At 35.1% G+C, this 19,053-nt stretch overlaps 1 protein-coding gene across 1 annotated transcript; it reads right to left on the bottom strand.

Moving 5' to 3' along the window:
• Positions 1-7,727: 7,727 nt before the first annotated feature.
• LOC143653469 (olfactory receptor 5T1-like) lies at positions 7,728-8,714 on the bottom strand. The gene has a single exon (XM_077124494.1). The coding sequence runs from the start codon at positions 8,697-8,699 to the stop codon at positions 7,728-7,730; it is 972 nt and encodes a 323-aa protein (XP_076980609.1). The 5' UTR covers positions 8,700-8,714.
• Between the last annotated feature and the right edge of the window lie 10,339 nt (positions 8,715-19,053).

Below are 19,053 nucleotides of genomic sequence, written 5' to 3'. Positions count from 1 at the left end.
GCTTTTTACCCAAAGACCCTAAGAACACCTGTGTTTCAAGAACTTAGCTTTATTACTCAATGAAGTGAGGAAGAACACATTCCACGTCAAAAGGTTCAGTTTCCAAGTAAGAAGATGTGAAAAAGAAACTATGACAAAATTTAGGCTTTGGTTAGATAATTGGGGGGGGGGGGGTAGTATAAGAAAGCAAAGGTCTGTTAAAGATCGGATGCTGTCAGAAAGCAGGAGCAGTTCTATTTATTAGGTATATAATAAATCTAATAAATCTTATCCATTATTAACACAGTTTATATTAAGATTGAATCTGTAGTTGGAAAAGTAATAGAAGTCCCTCATTTGGTAAATCAGGATGACGTTTGGTTTTTTGTGGGTTGGACCCATGTCAGATTTCCCAGCCTGACCCCAATCTTTCTCATAAACACTTGGTAGAAACATGCAAAGAAGAAATTGAGCATGAATGTTCTGCTTTTCCAAACTGACACTCAGCCCACACTTGGCTTTAACAATTAGTTGATTTTGTCATACCTGCTTATACTATGGCCACTGCTTTCTCCCATCTTCTGACTAAAGTGAAACAGTAAAATCGTCCCATTCCTTCTGATATTTGTCTGTCTCATTTGGAACTCAGATTAGTTGGATGTTTGAAACTTCAACTTTTTTTGTGAGCTCAGGCAAAGCAATGATTTCCTGGCTTTTTAAAAACTGTTAGATTGTTGCAATGTTTTGTGAAGATTTCTGCATTCTATATTCCCTTTAAAGTTGAATGCTCTGTGGTTGCTTCAAATATCTCCTTCCTTGATAACTCCATATTTGCCTGTATAATATCTTTCTAGGATTCTTGTTTTGTATCTTGAAAATGGAATGGAACCTTGGAAGCATTATTATTACACCTGATCTCATCCACTTTGCTTTTCCAATGTTCTCCATTTTTTCACCCTCTTCCATCATTTACTTCTCATTTTATCCTTCACCTTCTCCAACAACAACTCCTCCTCCATTTTCTCCTCCTCCTCCTTCTTTTTTTCTTCCTCTTCATCTACAATTACTTCTACTTCTAGTTTTTCTCCTGTATCTCCTTTTCCTTCTACTTCTTCTCCCTCTTCCTCCAGCTTTTTCTACTTTTACTTTTATTTTTATGTCTTTATCTTATTCATACCCAAGGAAAATACCCTGTGATTCCACATGTGGTAGCAAACAATGATTTGTCAAATCTAGTGAAAACCCTTTCTCCCCTTCTGAAAAACATTTCTTTCCCTCAAATTTCTACCATTGACTTATAAAGACCTACACTACTCCCTAATGGATGGTCAAAAGGCCTGGTAGTCAGTGGGCAAAGTAAAAAGACCACTTTGTTCTTGCATTCTATATACTGAAGTTTTCATAAGGAGGCTGTAGTCAGGGAACTTAGTTTGCAATGCTGGTATCGCTCATATGAGCAGTTTGGTCTGGAGCATATTACCTAAAGTTTTCATATTTCTCAGCTGTGATCTTTGATGACAAGTAAGAATAGACATCTCTTTGATTTGTAATGAGGATACAGTTAGTGTGTAGAAAATATTTAAATATTGTCAGCAACTAGTAAGCTGTTGTCAAATTCCTGCCTTCATGCAAATTCTAGTCAGTGTAGTTGCAGATCTGGATAGAAATCAAACTTTCAAATAAAAAAATTATTAAATAATTACCATGTTAAATGATTTTAAAAAGAGTCCAATATGAGCAATGGAAGGCACACAATTCTTTCTGAAGGTGAGGTAGTTGAGCAGAGACAAGAAGAATGAAAAGTTATTAATTTGATTCCGGGTCAAGATGGCAGCTTAACAACATGCACATTTTAGTTTGTCCTCCAGAACAACTACTAAATAACCAGAAACAGTACAGAACAGCTCCTGGGGCCATGTCAGTGACTAGACACACAGCGTACCCCAGTCTGGACCCACTGGACCGGCTGCGAGCATCCCCCCCTGCCCCCGAACCGTGAGTTCCCAAAGCTGGGTGGCCAGCGCCCCTCCCCCCCAGGCCGCTTCCCAAGGGGAAAGGAAAGGACTTTACCCACAGCAGGGACTGGGCACAATCAAGCGCCAATTGTGGAAATAATTAACAAATTCTGACTACTAAAAATAGGCCCCCAGCTCAGGTGAACCTGGTCAAAGCGGAGGTTGCTCATTTTTGCCCCGGCGCCAAGGGGGCAGGGCTGACAGAAAAAGGAGATAAAAAAAAAAAGGAAACAGAGGTTTTTGTGGCTGTGTACCTACAAAGGTTTGACTGCCTCTGGATACAGCGGCAGGACTTTTCAGGCTGCAACTGCCCCAGGCATAGGCAGAAGTGAGCTCTTTTGGGGGCTTGTCTGGAGACTGTGCCTTCCCCAGGGGAGGGGTGAAGCCCCACCCAGGTGGAATCCCTCCATCAAGGAATTCAGACACCAGGGCTTGGTAATTTGAAGCCATTAAAACCAGCTTACAACCTCTCCTCTGTCTCCACCACGCCCCCAGCAGGGAGAGTCTGCCAAAGTTAAAGGTACCGCATCGTCTTATGCTGGTGGGACCTGCAGTCAGACAAGCGCCACACACAGGGCAGAATAAGAAAAACAGAGTCCAGAGACTTCACAGGAAAGTCTTTCAACCTGCTGGGTCTCACCCTCAGGGAAAACTGACACAGGTGACTCTTTCCTCCTGATAGAGGCCAGTTTGGTCTGGGAAAATCTGGCTGGGGTCTATAATATCTAAGTAGACACTCCTAAGTGTGTGTGGGGGGGAAAAGGCACCACACAAGCAGGGCAAGAAACAAGAAAACAAGAACTGAAAAATTCTCCTCTGTTAAACAAAACTTAAGCTAAAGGTCCAGATAAAGCTGAACTGAATGTCAAAGAACAGATAGACAACAAATTCATCCAGCAAGAAAACCCTGGATAAAAGAAGTGAAAGCAATCTCCAGAATAAACTAATTAAGGTAATTAAATGCCTAGACACCAGCAAAAAATAACAAATCACACTAGGAAAATTGAAGATATGGCCCAGTCAAAGGAACAAACCAACAATTCAAATGACATACAGGAGCTGAAACAATTAATTCAGAATGTACAAACAGACATGGAAAACCTCATCAAAAACCAAATCAATGAATTGAGGGAGGATATAAAGAAGGTAAGGAAAGAACAAAAAGAAGAAACTGAAAGTCTGAAAAAATAAGTCACAGAATTTATGGGAATGAAAGACACAGCAGAAGAGATGAATAAAACAATGGAAACCTACAATGGTAGATTTTGAGAGACAGAACATAGGATTTCAAAACTGGAGGACAGAACATCTGAAATCCGACAAGAAACAGAAACTATAGGAAAAAAATGGGAAAATATGATCAGGGACTCAGGGAATTGAAAGACAATATGAAGCACATGAATATACATGTTGTGGGTGTCCCAGAAGAAGAGAAGGGAAAAGGAGGAGAAAAACTAATGGAGGAAATTATCACTGAAAATTTCCCAACTCTTATGAAAGACTTAAAATTACAGATCCAAGAAGTGCAGCACACCCCAAAGAGAATAGATCCAAATAGACACACTCCAAGACATTTAATAATCAGAATGTCAGAGGTCAAAGACAAAGAGGGGATCTTGAAAGCAGCAAGAGAAAAGCAATCCATCACATACAAGGGAAGCCCAATAAGACTATGTGCAGATCTCTCAGCAGAAACCATGGAGGCAAGAAGACAGTGGGATAATATATTTAAATTATTAAAAGAGAAAAACTGCCAACCAAGAATTCTATATCCAGCAAAATTGTCCTTCAAAAATGAGGGAGAAATTAAAACATTTGCAGACAAAAAATCACTGAGAGAATTTGTGACCAAGAGACCAGCTCTGCAAGAAATACTAAAGGGAACAGTAGAGACAGATACGAAGACAGAAGAGAGAGGTGTGTAGAAAGGAAGACTATGAGTAAAGGTAAAAAGAAGGAAAATTAGATAGGACATATAAGATCCAGAAGGCAAAATAGTAGAAGAAAGTACTACCTATGCAGTAATAACACAGAATGTTAATGGATTAAACTCTCCAATCAAAAGACATAGTCTGGCAGAATGTATTAAAAAACAGGACCCATCTATATGCTGTCTCTACTCAAAGGACACGAGACCAAGGACACAAATGGACATTTACACACCAATGTTTATAGCAGCATTATTAACAATTACCAAGAGATGGAAACAGCCAAAATGTCCATCAACAGACGAGTGACTAAACAAACTGTGGTATATACATACGATGGAATATTATGCAGCTCTAAGACAGAATAAACTTATGAAGTATGTAACAACATGGATGGACCTTGAGAACATTATGCTGAGTGAGACTAGCCAAAAACTAAAGGACAAATACTGTATGGTCTCACTGATATGAACTGACATTAGTGAATAAACTTGGAATATGTCATTGGTAACAGAGACCATCAGGTGATAGAAATAAGGTAAGATAGTGGGTAATTGGAGCTGAAGGGATACAGACTGTGCAACAGGACTGAATATAAAAACTCAGAAATGGACAGCACAATAATACCTAACTGTAATGTAATTATGTTAAAACACTGAATGAAGCTGCATGTGAGAATGATAGAGGGAGGAGGGCTGGGGACATAAATGAAATCAGAAAGAAAGATAGATGTTAAAGATCGAGATGGTATAATCTAGGAATGCCTGGAGTGTATAATAATAGTGAAATGTACAACATACAAATTTTAAAAATGTTTTGGCATGAGGAAGAACAAAGGATGTCATTATTGCAGGGTGCTGAAAATAGATGATAATTAATACTTTAAAATGTCACCTTATGTGTGAGACTAAAGCAAAAAATGTTTATTTGTTACAAAATTTATATTTTGACTAGAGCACTTCCTAATATAACTCATGTAGATAGTTTGATTGAATGTCATAAGTACTTGGAATCTCAGGTAGGACATGAGATTTTGTTGGTTTGTCCAGAGTGATGCCCCGATGAATCCCAGAGTGATTTGATCAGTGACTGGAAAAGTATTTGCAAGCCCCCTTTGGGGAATGGTGAGAGTGGGGAGAAATTCAACTTCCCCAAGTTGAGTTCTTGATATTCTCACAAGCAGTGTGGACAACCAAAGCTATGGGCTGAGCCCCGAGTCTTGGGGTTTGTTCATATGAAACTTAACCCCACAAAGGAAAGGTCAAGTCTACTTAAAATTTAGGCCTAAGAGTCACCCCTAAGAGAGCCTCTTTTGTTGCTCAGATGTGGCCTCTCTCTCCAGCCAACATGACGAGCAGTCTCACCACCCTTCCCCTCTCTGCATGGGACATGACTCCCAGGGGTGTGGACCTTCCTGGCAACATGGGACAAAGATCCTGGAATGAGCTGAGACTCAGCATCAAGGGACTGAGAAAAACCCTAGAATGAGCTGAGAATTAACATCAAGGGATTGAGAGAACCTTCTCGACCAAAGGGGGAAGAGTGAAATGAGACTAAGTATCAATGGCTGAGAGATTCCAAACAGAGTTGAGAGGTTATCCTGGAGGTTATTCTTATGCACTAAGTAGATATTACCTTGTTGTTCAAGATGTAGCGGAGAGGCTGGAGGGCACTGCCTGAAAATGTAGCGCTGTGTTCCAGTAGCCATGTTTCTTGATGATGATTGAACAATGATATAGCTTTCACAGTGTGACTGTGTGATTGTGAAAACCTTGTGTCTGATGCTCCTTTTAGCTACTATATCAACAGAAGAGTAGAATATATGGAATAAAAATAAATAATAGGGGGAACAAATGTTAAAATAAATTTAGTTTGAAATGCTAGTGGATAAATGAAAGCAAGGGGTAAGGGGTATGGTATGTATAATCTTTTTTTTTCTCTGTTATCGTTTTATTTCTTTTTCTGTTGTCTTTTTATTTCTTTTTCTAAATCGATGCAAATGTTCTAAGAAATGATGAATATGCAACTATGTGATGATATTAAGAATTACTGATTGTATATGTAGAATGGAATGATATCTTAATGTTATGTTTGTTAATTTTTTTAATTAATAAAAAAAGTTTTAAAAAAAGTTATTAATTTGAGAGTTAAACTATTTTCCATATTGACCTGATAACTAGAAAACCATAGGAGATTGTTCTTACCATTTGGCTTCTACATTACTAAGATAGTGAAATTTACCTAATTTGTGGACTGAATTATCCATCACATATTGATAGGCCTAACTGAGTTCATCCTTCATCCTACTTTATAAATTTGAAAAGCAATTACACTGATAAACAAGGGCCAAAATTTGCCCTAATAATTTGAAAACTTTGTTTGAATGGTAGAAGCACAAACTGTTCCCTGATCTACTACAAACCTTTTAATATTTGTAGATTTATATTTTGAAATATTTTTGAAGTAGTTTTTATCTTTATTTCATAAAAATCACCTAAAAGCATCCTGATCATGAAAGTAAATATTAAGGTGCTGTGGTTTAAAATAACTCAGTTTTTATAAGACAACATAATATCCACATTATAGTCAGTGTTTTATTTTTTCAAGAGGAATTTTGAGTGTAGATTTTGATCACAATGCTATCAAATGTGTTTGTTTGAATTGTGATGAGTTTTCTTTTCATAACCTATTAAAAATTGAGGTCTTGAAAAAATTATTGGATTGGATCTCAATTAGATAAAAATTAACCCTGACTTCTTGTTTTCATGGAATTGTTACGTTTAAAATCAAAGCACAAGCATTCCTTCTGGGAAAAGACAGAATTTTATTGAAAAACAATATACATTTTCTACTCCTAACATCTCATCTAATAAACAAATATTAGAACAAAATTTAAAAAGCAGAATAAATAAAAGAGAAGCAGATGTGAGGTAAGCTTGCGTGACACCACTTGCCAGGGCTTTGCTCGTTGCGTGTAAACTTTGAGGAATGTTTACAAATACATGTTCACTTCGTAATGATAGAGGTTAAAGGCAGAGCTAGAAAATGAGGAGAATCTGAATCATAGAAGTCACAAAGGTAGGCTTGCTAGCTTTTCATATTTGGTCCATCCATATAAACTAACCAGTTATAAGTTTTTCTTGAAACTATGTATTTTTTTTCCTGAGCCTTACTTATGGTCGATAAATAATATCGCATAATTTCAGTACAATTTTCATTATAATTTGGGGAGTTTCAAAATGTATCTAATAAATCTATGTAACTAGACAATGGGAAATAAGTAATGGGATAATATTTATTGGGTTGAGCCAAAGCATGCAAGAGTCATGTCCAGGAGCTTGGGTGGCCCTGCAAGTATAAGAGCACTTGGAGAAATGAGGTAACTTTAGAAAGTCCTTCACTGGAAATTCCAGAAGGGGAATTCACTCATAATAAGTGTGAGGATTTACTATAAAACATATGAGGTTACATCAAACTGTCAACTTCTGAGGATATCTGGATAATTATAGTTCATAAAAAGGAAATTACACAAAGACTAATGATATCTATATAATTTAATCAATGAGTATTTAATATAGAGGAGTTTGAACATAATTATTGGCATACAGATGATGCAATTTATCTATAAATGCAAAATGCTGCATTGGAGGACAGACTAATGCCTTCTTTGGAAGTATTCTAAGATATACAAGCACTACTAACTAAAAATAATACACTTTCTACTCTAGTTTCTGACCATCAAGATATGGATTAATATGTAACATTATGTCAAATTTTACTCAATGCAATAATTGTATTTTTTTTGCTAAACAAACCGATTTCTTTCAAACAATTTTTTCATTGCATTTTTAACATCTTTGTTCCTCAAACTGTAGATGATGGGATTCAGCATGGGAATCACAACGGTGTAAAATATAGAGATTATCATATCATGGTCCAAAGAGTAGCTGGAACTTGGCCTCACATACATGAAAAGGATTGTTCCATGATAAATTGACAAGCCAGTTAGGTGAGAACCACATGTAGAAAAAACTTTCCGCCTCCCGTCAGCAGAATGCATCTTTAGAATGGCCAACAGGATGAAACCATAGGAGATCAAGATGATTATTATAGTGATTATCTCAATAACACCCACAAAGTAGATGAGTAGAAGCTGGTTGATATGAGTATCAGAGCAAGAAATAGCAAGGAGTGGAGGGATGTCACAAAAGACATGCCGAACTTCATTGGACGCACAGAAGGATAGGCTGAAAGTGGCTACCGTATGCAATGTAGCATGAATAATGCCACCAATATAAGAAGAAACGATAAGTGGCACGTAGACATGGGGTGACATGTTCACTGAATAAAGAAGTGGGTTGTAGATTGCTACATAGCGATCATAAGCCATTGCAGCCAAGAGAAAGCTTTCTGTGGTCCCAAAAGTAACAACCAGAAACATCTGTGTTGCACATCCAAGAAATGAAATGGCTTTATTCTCTGCCAGGAAATTGACTAACATTTTGGGGGCAACAACTGAAGAATAGCAGGCATCCAAAAATGACAATACACCCAGAAAATAATACATTGGATTTTGGAGCCAGGAAGTCCCAATGACCAGTGCAACAAGTCCCAAATTTCCTATCAGAGTAAAGAGGTAAATTGCTAGAAATAATAAAAATAGGGAGACTTCCATCTCAATGTCATCTGTCAAGCCCGTCAATATAAACACAGTGACCTCAGTCATGTTCTTCACTTGATTCCTGTGTGTGTGCAAAGCAGACGACAAGCCTGGCATTTTACTTTATATGCATATGTCCTCAGGGCAATAGCTTGTAAAAATAGAGTACACACATCTATATCCTTATCTTTGTTTCTTGAAAGGGAATAATAATATCAAGGCATTGATGTGGTCGGTAATCAAAAAAGAAGTTGTGCCCATGTGGATGAATTTCCCTGTGTACTTTAAAGGAAGATTTAATATCATTCAGTCATTGACTAAATTAGTCTTCTAAACAACCTGCCAATTTAAGTATTTCCAGTTTGCTTACTTTCAATTTTCTGTATCTTGTTCTCATATTACAGCATCATAAAATTTACAAATACAAATGAGTATTGGGATTTTTAAATCCAAAAATGTTAACAGTAGAAAGCTCATATCTGAATACTAGCCGTAGTTTATACACATTGTAATTATAAAATTTGAGCAAACATATTCACATCACTAGATAGTACTACATTTGAATACAGAGGAGGCATGAAAATTACGTAATTTAAAAATGTTTCTGGATGACTACAAATTAGCATAAGTTAGACTCACACTTCAACTTGTCTTACAGGTAAGCTCTTCATACCAAACAACTTTGAGCACTTTCCTGGGAGTGATGTTTCCATTAGTTCTTCAGGAATAGTGGTGAACAGGGCTGCAGAAAGGATCCTGGAGGTAGATGCACTGTGTTTGCAAAAAAAAAAAAAAAAAAAGCAATGAAATGTCTTTTTTTCTCAGTTTTTTTTCTTGAAATATTTATCAATAAATTGCCCATTTTGGCCTTTACAGTTTGTTGAACCATTATTGTTCAAATTTTAATACAGGCAACAATTAAGGTACTTCCCTATTCTTACACTCATTATCACCGCAAAGTCCTTGGATGGATTCTTGGGAAATATTTCTGTCAAAAAGAAAGTGTAGGGCAGGCCACAGTGGCTCAGCAGGTAAGAATGCTTGCCTGCCATGCCCGAGGACCCGGGTTCGATTCCCGGTGCCTGCCCATGTAAAAAAAAAAAAGTGTAGCCATTTCATTAATATTTTATAGTTGCTTATGTAGTTTCTGAATAACTATGAAATATATATTAGTTATCATTAATACAATTGTTTTCAAAGCTATTGCTGAAATAATCAAGCCCGGAAATTTTCAACAAGAATTATCTGATTTCTGATATCCTTCTCTATGACTGTTTCTCATTCAGCAGAGTGTGAAAATAAAAAGTACATGCCAAAACATATTAAATGAGCTGAAAACAACTAAATCCAGTAACCATAAATAGAAGATTCCAGTATGGTACCTTTAGTTTTTCCTTCAGGTTCTCATCAACCACGGTGTCAAAACAAATATTAAGTGATGACCCCTGTATTTTCCAGGGTTTAAAGGAGTAAAGCATGTGCCATATATTGGGCCAGGCTATATTTAGTGACCTACAAATGATTTGTATCAATAACATGAAACACACTAAGGTTTTGTCATATTGAGATGCTCGCATGTCGAGAAAAGAATGTGCAAATCATCCGAAAATTACTGGAATGACAAGAAAACTGCATCTTTACCTTCCAGTAAAGGCCTGCTCAGATCTAAGTAAAAGATTTTTCTAATAAATAAAATAAAATAGCTTCACAGTTTTTTTTGTATTTCCAAAAATACTTTTATTTAATTTTTTAACATCTAAAATTCCGAAGCATCAAGTTTTTATTAGCCAGAATAATACTGGCTATGAAACTAAGCTAAATAAATTCCAATTGTTTTCTCAATTTCAACTATTAAACCAAAACTTGCTAGTATCAACTAATTAAGTACAGAGTTTCTTTTTGCATTGTAGTAAAACTTGATAGACAAAGTCATATTTTTCTGTGATATTTTGAATCATGTAGGAAATTTTTAGGAATAATTAGAAAATGATTTTAACTGTAAATGTTTTATATAGTATCTTGGCATTTATATCGACAGATGATTTAGTCTCTTTTACAAATTGAAAATCTGAAGTGAAAAAATTGAATATGATAATAAAGTTCATATGAAGTTTTTATTTTTTAATAGTTGAGAGAGATTCTTATCCCTTCATGAAGAATGTCCTTTTCATGAAGCTGGCTTTGCAGTGTTTTCTTTGAGAAGAAGCATGTGAGAAGTTTTCTTACATTTCAACCAAATTTGTCTTGAACTAGGTATCTATCTACTAAGATTATTTATTACTGAGATTATAGTTTGTGCTTGTGTGAAGTCCTAAACTTCCATTGCTAAGTACAGCCAAGATGATAGTTCAGATTCCCTGTCAGCTGTTATTCTCTACAGAAGTGCCACTTTTATAACTTGGCTTTAAATTATACCAGTACTTATTTGGAACCCAAAGTACAGTTGCATAATTGTGTACCCAGGCTGAGGTTACAATGATTTCATGGTATATATAAGAGCCAATTACTATATAGTTAAGGAAGAAACAGTTGCACTTTAACTGGGCAAAGCACTACATATTGAAAATAGCTTCATAGTTTGGAATTAGATTTAAAATATGTTCATTTTGCCCTGAAAAAACTAGAGTAAAAACTATATAATTGAGCTAAATTCTGATTCCTGTATACATTCAGGCAACTTACATTATTTCATGAAAGCACATACACAAAGCAATCTTATAATAATATATACCATAATTTGAATGGTAATGTCAATAACTTATAAAATGCCATTTAATAACAATATAATTATGCATTAATGTATTGGACTAAAAATACATTCTGTTCATAAGGATTCCTCATTCTCTTTTTCTTGGCCCAAACTTTCTCTTCCTTTCTTCTCCCTCTTGCAATAATCCATGAACTATAGACAGCAATACTTACTGAAAAGTTTTAAGAACAAAATAGGAATTTGGAAGATAGAATAAAGCACAATGGAAAGAAATAAAATTAGGTAATCAAATTTGGAGAAATGTATCAGTGGATAGGCTGGCTAGTCAAGGGATCCATTACATAATACATCTTGATTAGCACACATGAGAAATTTCAGCAACATTTTAACTGTAACCTCACATCATTTGCATGAATGAGAAAAGACAACAATTGTTGAGCATTAAGAACTTCTATAACCCCATATTAAAATACTTGATTTATCACCTATTGAGTGTGAAGTTGGAAAATTAACTTAATCTTTCCAAACCAAAGAATAATTATTAATGACCAAAATTTTAAGACACATCCTATTCAACTTCATGAACGTGGTGTCATATGTAATTTTCTGGCAATTCTTGGTCACTGAGATACTCTGTAGAGAAAAAAGCTAGTTTACAAATGAAGGCACATTTTGTAGCAAATCATGTCCCACTACAGAAATTCTTTACATCTTAATAAGGAACTGAAATTTGAGTAGAGGAAGTGTATGGAGCTATCTATTTCATCCATTCTGCTCTGCAAACATGTATTTCTTTTAATATTTCAGGACTATTAAACTAATTGTGTTTAGGTGTAGCTGATTTCACATTAAGAGGAGAGAGAAGCTAAAAATATATAGATTATGAATTAAAAAATCACTCAGAAAGATTCATATAAAACCATTTTCCAACTCTCACATAGTTGGTTATCATAAAGTAACAGGCATCTATAAGAACACACTGCTCTGTGGTTATTAGAGCTAGGAATTAATTGAGTATTATTTTATATAATCTATAAACTAAATGATTTAGCACCATTTTGTACATGAGAAAGCTTATATCAAGATTGATATATAATTTGACCAAACCACATATTTAGCAGAGACAGAACTGAAGTTCAGATTTTGCTATCACCACATGCTAAACCGCTTGACCATATATGCAATCTTACTGTGATATGGCAACATTATCACCTAGAACAATACAAATTATAACATCATCAATTTGAATTCTTTTTACAAATCCATCAAGCTTAAAGGACAATGAAGTTTTAAAACTGATATTAAAATAAAGTGAATTTTAAATCAATGAGATAAATTTAAAATTCAGATAATATCTTCTGTCAGAAAATAAAATTGTTACCAAAGTGGCTTACATCAAACAGATAGCTGAAAATTAGTTTTTTCTATCTTTAATAGTTTGCCTAATATTTAAATATAGTCCCTTATTTCTACTGTCCTACTCTATTATCTTTCATCAAGAAAAGTAAATCAAACTTCTGATTTACAGCTCTATTTAATTAAACACTTAGAGAAAATTTCTTATTTCTCTAGCTATGTTCGCTAGAAGGTATGAGGCTCAATTTTAAACTAGAACACTCTCTCATATTTCAGTATTAAAGCACATAGTATAGCTTCAAATTCACTGTCATACTTTCTAAAACATTGTATAAGTGATGAAAAATTTTCTTCTTACCTTTGGAACTCAACTAGTCACTTAATTACAAAATTCTTTGCATTGGGATATTTATGCCAGCTTATTAAGCTCTTTTTGAAGTCCACAGGGAATGTCCAAGGAGAAAACACATAACTCTGCTCTGCAAAATAAAAGCAACAAGATGAAATTTGTTTCCCCTCAATATACAAGTGAAATTTCTGAAATGGTGAACTGCATAACAAAAATGTCTATATGCAGGCACTGAGACGTTTAAAACAAAATGACCCCATAGTAGAAAAAACATATGGCATAGAATTGGAAAAGTAATCAAATGATTATTTTCTAGAACATAATCCTAGCAATGATATGTATAAGCTATATGTCATTAGGTTAATAACTTAAATTCCCTGAAATCCTGTTTCTTCTTGTTGGGAATATAACTTGTTTAATTTTTCAAAAATTCCATATATATGTATATAATAAAATCATATGAAACCATAACCTATTACATAATTTATAATTGTTTAATAAAATTACCATGCTTCTTATTAATGTTTTACAGTGCTATACTTCTATATGGTATGAGAAACAGTTTGAGTTCATTAAGATTCTCACAGGAGAGATAAATTTATGAATAATAAGTATTAACAGGAGAGTTAATAGAAGACAATGGACAGATAATTGTAATATTGTGTGATAGAACATTAGAATATTACACATCTGATAGAGTAAAAGGACACATGTTTTCAGTTTTATATGGCCTTTCTTTGTCTTGGGTATCTCATATATTAATCAATAGACCAGTATCTGGCTGTTATATAAGTTACATAAGTAACATAAGAAACTTATAGAATAATTTTGAAAAATATATGAATACTTGGGTCCCACATCAAGAGATTCTAATTTAGTGGATAGATAAGGCTGCTCATGGAATCTGAATAAAATTATGAAATAAGAAAATAAGATATTGGTAGGGGGTCATTTGTTTCAAAATGATATATTAATAAATGCAATCCCAAATTGATCTATAGATTCAATACAACCGAATTAAAATTTGTGAAGCATTTTTTTGCCAAAATTAACAAGCAGATTTTACAGTTAATATGCCAAAGCAAAAGACTAAGATAGTAAAAATGACAGGGGAAAGATAAAGTTAGATGATTCACACAGTCAGATTTTAGGACTTATCAAAAAGCTAGAATTATAATCAATAGAGTTGGTATTGTTGAAAAGATAGATACCTTGATAAAGGGGACTGAAAAAAGAGTTCAAAACTATATTCACACAAATATGTTAAGATTAGTGCTAAGAAAGGATGCGGGGGTAGTGACTTTACCACATTCCTGTTAAATTCTCCTATTTGGCCTGTGCAGAAAACAGATGGATTTTGGAGGATGACCATGGAGGCTCATGAAATTAATCACTTGGTTATTCTAATTGCAGCTGGATGTTTAAAAAAAGGTATCATTGAGTGGATAAATTAACACATCCTCAGTTATAGAAAGAATCAATGAAACCAAAAGTTGGTTCTTTGAGAAAATCACTAAAATTGATAGGCCACTAGCAAAACTGACAAAGAAAGAAAGAGAGAGGGTGCAAATAAACCAAATCAGAAATGAGACTGGGTGATTTACAACAGACGCTGAAGAAATAAAGTGAACCATAAAAGGATATTATGAACAACTATATGACAGCATACTAGACAACATAGATGAATGGACAAATTACTGGAGACACACAAAGAAGCTACACTGACTGCAGAAGAAATAGAAGATCTCCACAACCCAATCAAAGTAAAGAGATTCAATCACTCATCAAAAATCTTTCTATAAAGTATAGCCCAGGGTCAGATGGTTTCACAGGGGAATTTTATGAAACATTCTAAAAACAACTAACACCAATCCTGCCCAAACTTTTCCCAAAAATCGAGGAAAAAGGAACTCTACCTAACTAATTTTATGAAACTAATATCTTTGTAATACCAAAACCAGGCAAAGATGCTCTAAGAAAGGAAAACTACAGGCCAATTTCACTAATGAATATAGATGTAAAAATTCTCAATGAAATATTAGCAAATCAAATCCAACAACACTAAAAGAATAAAATACTTAGGACTGAACTTAACTAGGGACGTAAAGGACTTATACACAGAAAACTACATAACATTGCTAAAAGTAATCAAAGCAGATCTAAACAGATGGAACAACATTCCCTGCACATGGACAGGAAGGCTAAATATGGTTAAGATGTCAATTCCCCCCAAACTGACCTATAGATTCAACACAGTACCATTCAAAATTTCAACAACCTACTTTGAAGATTTGGAAAAGGCAATTGCCAAATTCATCTGGAAGTTAGAGACCCCAAATAGCTGAGAGCATCCTAAAATAGAAGTGGAGGTATTAACTCTCCCTGGTTTTAAAGCATATTATAAAGCCACTGTGTTCAAATCAGTATGGTACTGGCACAAAGATAGAAAAACCAATGGAATCAAGTTGAGAGTGCAGAAATAGACCAACAAATCTATAGTCAACTGAGTTTTGACAAGGCCCCCAAATCCTCTAAACTGGGATAAAGTAGTCTTTTCAATAACTGGGTGTGGAAGAACTGGATATCAATAGCCAAAAGAATGAAAGAGGGCCCCTATCTTACACCCTACAGAAAAATTGACTCCAAGTGGATCAAACAAGTAAATATAAGAACTAGTACCCTAAAGCTTCTAGAATAAAATGTAGGGAAACATCTTCAAGATTTAATAATAGGAGATAGCTTCTTAAACTTTGCACCCAAAGCACAAGCAACAAAAGAAAAAATAGATAAATGGGAATTCCTCAAAATCAAATGTTTCTGCACCTCAAAAGACTTTGTCAAAAAGGTGAAGAGGTAGCCAACTCAATGGGAGAAAACATTTGGAAATCACATATTGGATAAAGGTTTGGTTTCCTGTATATACAAAGAAATCATACAACTCAACACAAAAGAACAAACAATCCAATTATAAAATGGACCAAAGATATGAAGAGGCATTTTTCTGAAGAGAAATACATATGGCACAAAAGCACATGAAGAGATGCTCATTTTCATTGGCTACAAGGGAAATACAGATCAAGACTACAAAGAGAAACCACCTCACACCTATGAGAATGGCTGGTATTAGACAAACAGGAAACTATAAATGTGGGAGAGGATGTGGAGAAACTGGGACTCTTATGTACTGCTGATGGGGATGTATAATGGTGCAGTCACTATGGAAAACTGCTTGACGGTTCTTTAGGAAACTAAATATTGAAACTAAATCAACTAAATATTGTCCTATGACCCAGCAATAGCACTACTTGGTCACTACTCTTCTCCCTCCAGAAGAGCAAAAAGCAACAACACAAACAGATATTTTCATATCAATATTCATAAGCATTATTCACCATCACAAAAAGATGGAAACAAACCAAATGCCGATCAACAAAATGTGGTATATACATATGATGGAATATTATACAGCATTAAGACAAAAATGATGTCCTGAAGCACATGACAAGATGCATGAGCCTTGAGGACATAATGCTAAATGAAATTATCCAGACACAAAAGGATAGATACTGTATGATTCCACTTTTATGACCAGCATAAAAGTAAATCAAAGGCTTATAATTCAGAGTATAAGGGACTGAGAGATACATAGAAGCTAGAGTTGAGTAAACCATTAGCTGATGACATTGAACTCCAATATAAGGGATAGAAATGAGTGAAGGTGGCCCTCTAGTGGGTCTATAAGTAATATTACCATGTCGAAGATGAGCAAGATTGAAAGGGGTTGAATAGACCTACATGTCCCACTGATTAACACTAGAAATACAAATTAATTCTCACAAGAATTACTTCAAAGATATGATTCTTGTACAAAGAGTGTTTAAGTCCAGGGTACAGGGGGAAAACTGTCATTGCATGCTATGAGCTATGTTCAGAAGGAATCCATCAGCACTACCACAGCAACAGCAGAGGCAAATAATGGGGTGAAGGACAAGAGTTAAGAGGAGGTTTAGATTTCCTATTTGGTGAGGGTATTTACCAGTTTTCTTTCTCTAGGGAACAATGAAATTATCTGAAATTGAGAATGTTGATGCACTGTGGACTTTGGGCTTTCTACCTGATGTCTGATGAATGCACGTGGCTGAAGGATGCACTGATGGAGAAGTAGATTGGTGAACGACTGTGCATACTTATAAGCAAAGATTGTGCTTCTACAAAAAGGAAAAAACTCCTGAGGCATGCAACAATGTGAATGAACATGTGGGACATTCAGTGAGACAAAATATGGCAGAAACAAAAGAACAAGAATGGCATGGCCACCTTTAGAAAATGCTTATAAGAAAACAGGGGCCTAGACTGTAAGCTTTTACAGCAGACACATTAACTTTGGAGTGTGCTTATTTTTTCTGGATTTTGAGAGGCTGTTTTATATACATAACCTGATATTTAGAGATGAAAATGAAGCCAAACAGGTTGAGGTTAAAGTAATTCAGAACAGAGGAGTAAGGAAGGCAGTGTCTACATTTTAGAATCACACGTAATCTTTAACACCAATGGGAAAAAGATTTAGTTGGTCTGGAACTGAAATTTTCTGTAGTGCGTAATCTAGTTCAACCTATCTGTATAACTCATTTGAACAACTGAAACACAGGAAGCTCAGAATAAGAAAGAGGTGTTTTAATCCTGTATAGAATATTTTAATGCCTGAATATATCCTAGAGTACATTAAACAGATAATCAAAAAGTATTGGCAAAGTTCCCTGAAGGATGGGAGAAAGAATATGGAACTATTAAACCTTATCATCAGGGAATCCCCTGATACTGTGTCAAACTTTAGGGACACCCAAATCAATAGGCCATGCCCTCAATCATGAGGCTTAGTCTTGTGAAGCTTATGTAGGTAGCAGAGAAGCTTAGACTACCTACAGGCATGCCTAAGAGTTACTTTTGGAAGACCTCTGTGGTTGCTCAGATGTGGCCTCAGTCTCTCTAAACCCAACTCTGCAAGTGAGATCATTGCCCTCCCCCCTACATGGGACATGACATCCAGTGGTGAAAGTCTCCTTGGTGACATGGGAGTCATAACTCCCAGGGATGAATCCATATGTGGCACCATGGGATCAACAATTTCTTTCTAACAAAATGGAGAGAAAGGAGTGTAATTAATAAAGCATCAGTGGCAGAGAGAGTTTTAATAGAGTCGGAAGGCTACTCTGGAGGTTGCCCTTACACAAGCTTCAGTTAGACCTTGCTACTTATCATAACCTGTCAACCCCCAACAAGAACCATTCCAGCCAATCTTAAAGAACACCTATGACAATATATAAGATTCCACAAGGGTTCCATGCGCTAAAGTAACTTTCCAGAAACCTACAACTTCCAAATGGGTCCCTGATCCAAATAAGTGCTGAAACCTACCGTAGCCTCTCCAGGACATCAGATAATTCTGTCTCCCTACACCATATTAGTGAAAGACCCTTCCAATATAAAAAATTTAGAATTGCCATAGCCCAAACACCTCTAAAGAGGGGGATGGAAAAATCAAAGGTGATGGTGGAGTTATTCAGAGAAGATAGGATTTAACAAATCAATATGAATTCTGTATCATTAAATTGATGTCTCTTTTAGTTTCTAGTATTGTAGAGCAGCTAGAAGTAAAAACCTAAAAGTGAGAAATTGTAACTGATGTCAAACTCCGAAATATGTTCTAAAACTGATTGTGGTGCTGTGCTTTGAAATTTATAGCTATTTTGCACGTATTTTATTTTTCACAATAAAAAGAAAGAAAAAAAGTCGATTGTGATGATAAAAACATTTAAGCCCTCTAACCTCCTATATTCTGGAGGAGCTAGAAGGAAAAACATGAGAGGATCATATGGTAGCCCATGACAAACTCTGAGATTTGTCCTGTAATTACTTGTTGAAGAGTGTTTTGAAAACTATTTTTTTATTTCTTTGCTTTTTATATATGTTATATTATACAATAAAAAAATAAAATAAAGAAAAGATACAGGTTGTTGAGAAATTAGACTTTCAAAAAAAAATAGAAAACTATGTAG

Source organism: Tamandua tetradactyla, chromosome 13 (assembly GCF_023851605.1).
Source record: "Tamandua tetradactyla isolate mTamTet1 chromosome 13, mTamTet1.pri, whole genome shotgun sequence".
Classification (NCBI taxonomy): domain Eukaryota; kingdom Metazoa; phylum Chordata; class Mammalia; order Pilosa; family Myrmecophagidae; genus Tamandua; species Tamandua tetradactyla.
Note: the sequence above shows the minus strand (reverse complement) of the source record. Positions and strands in the feature narration are given on the sequence as shown.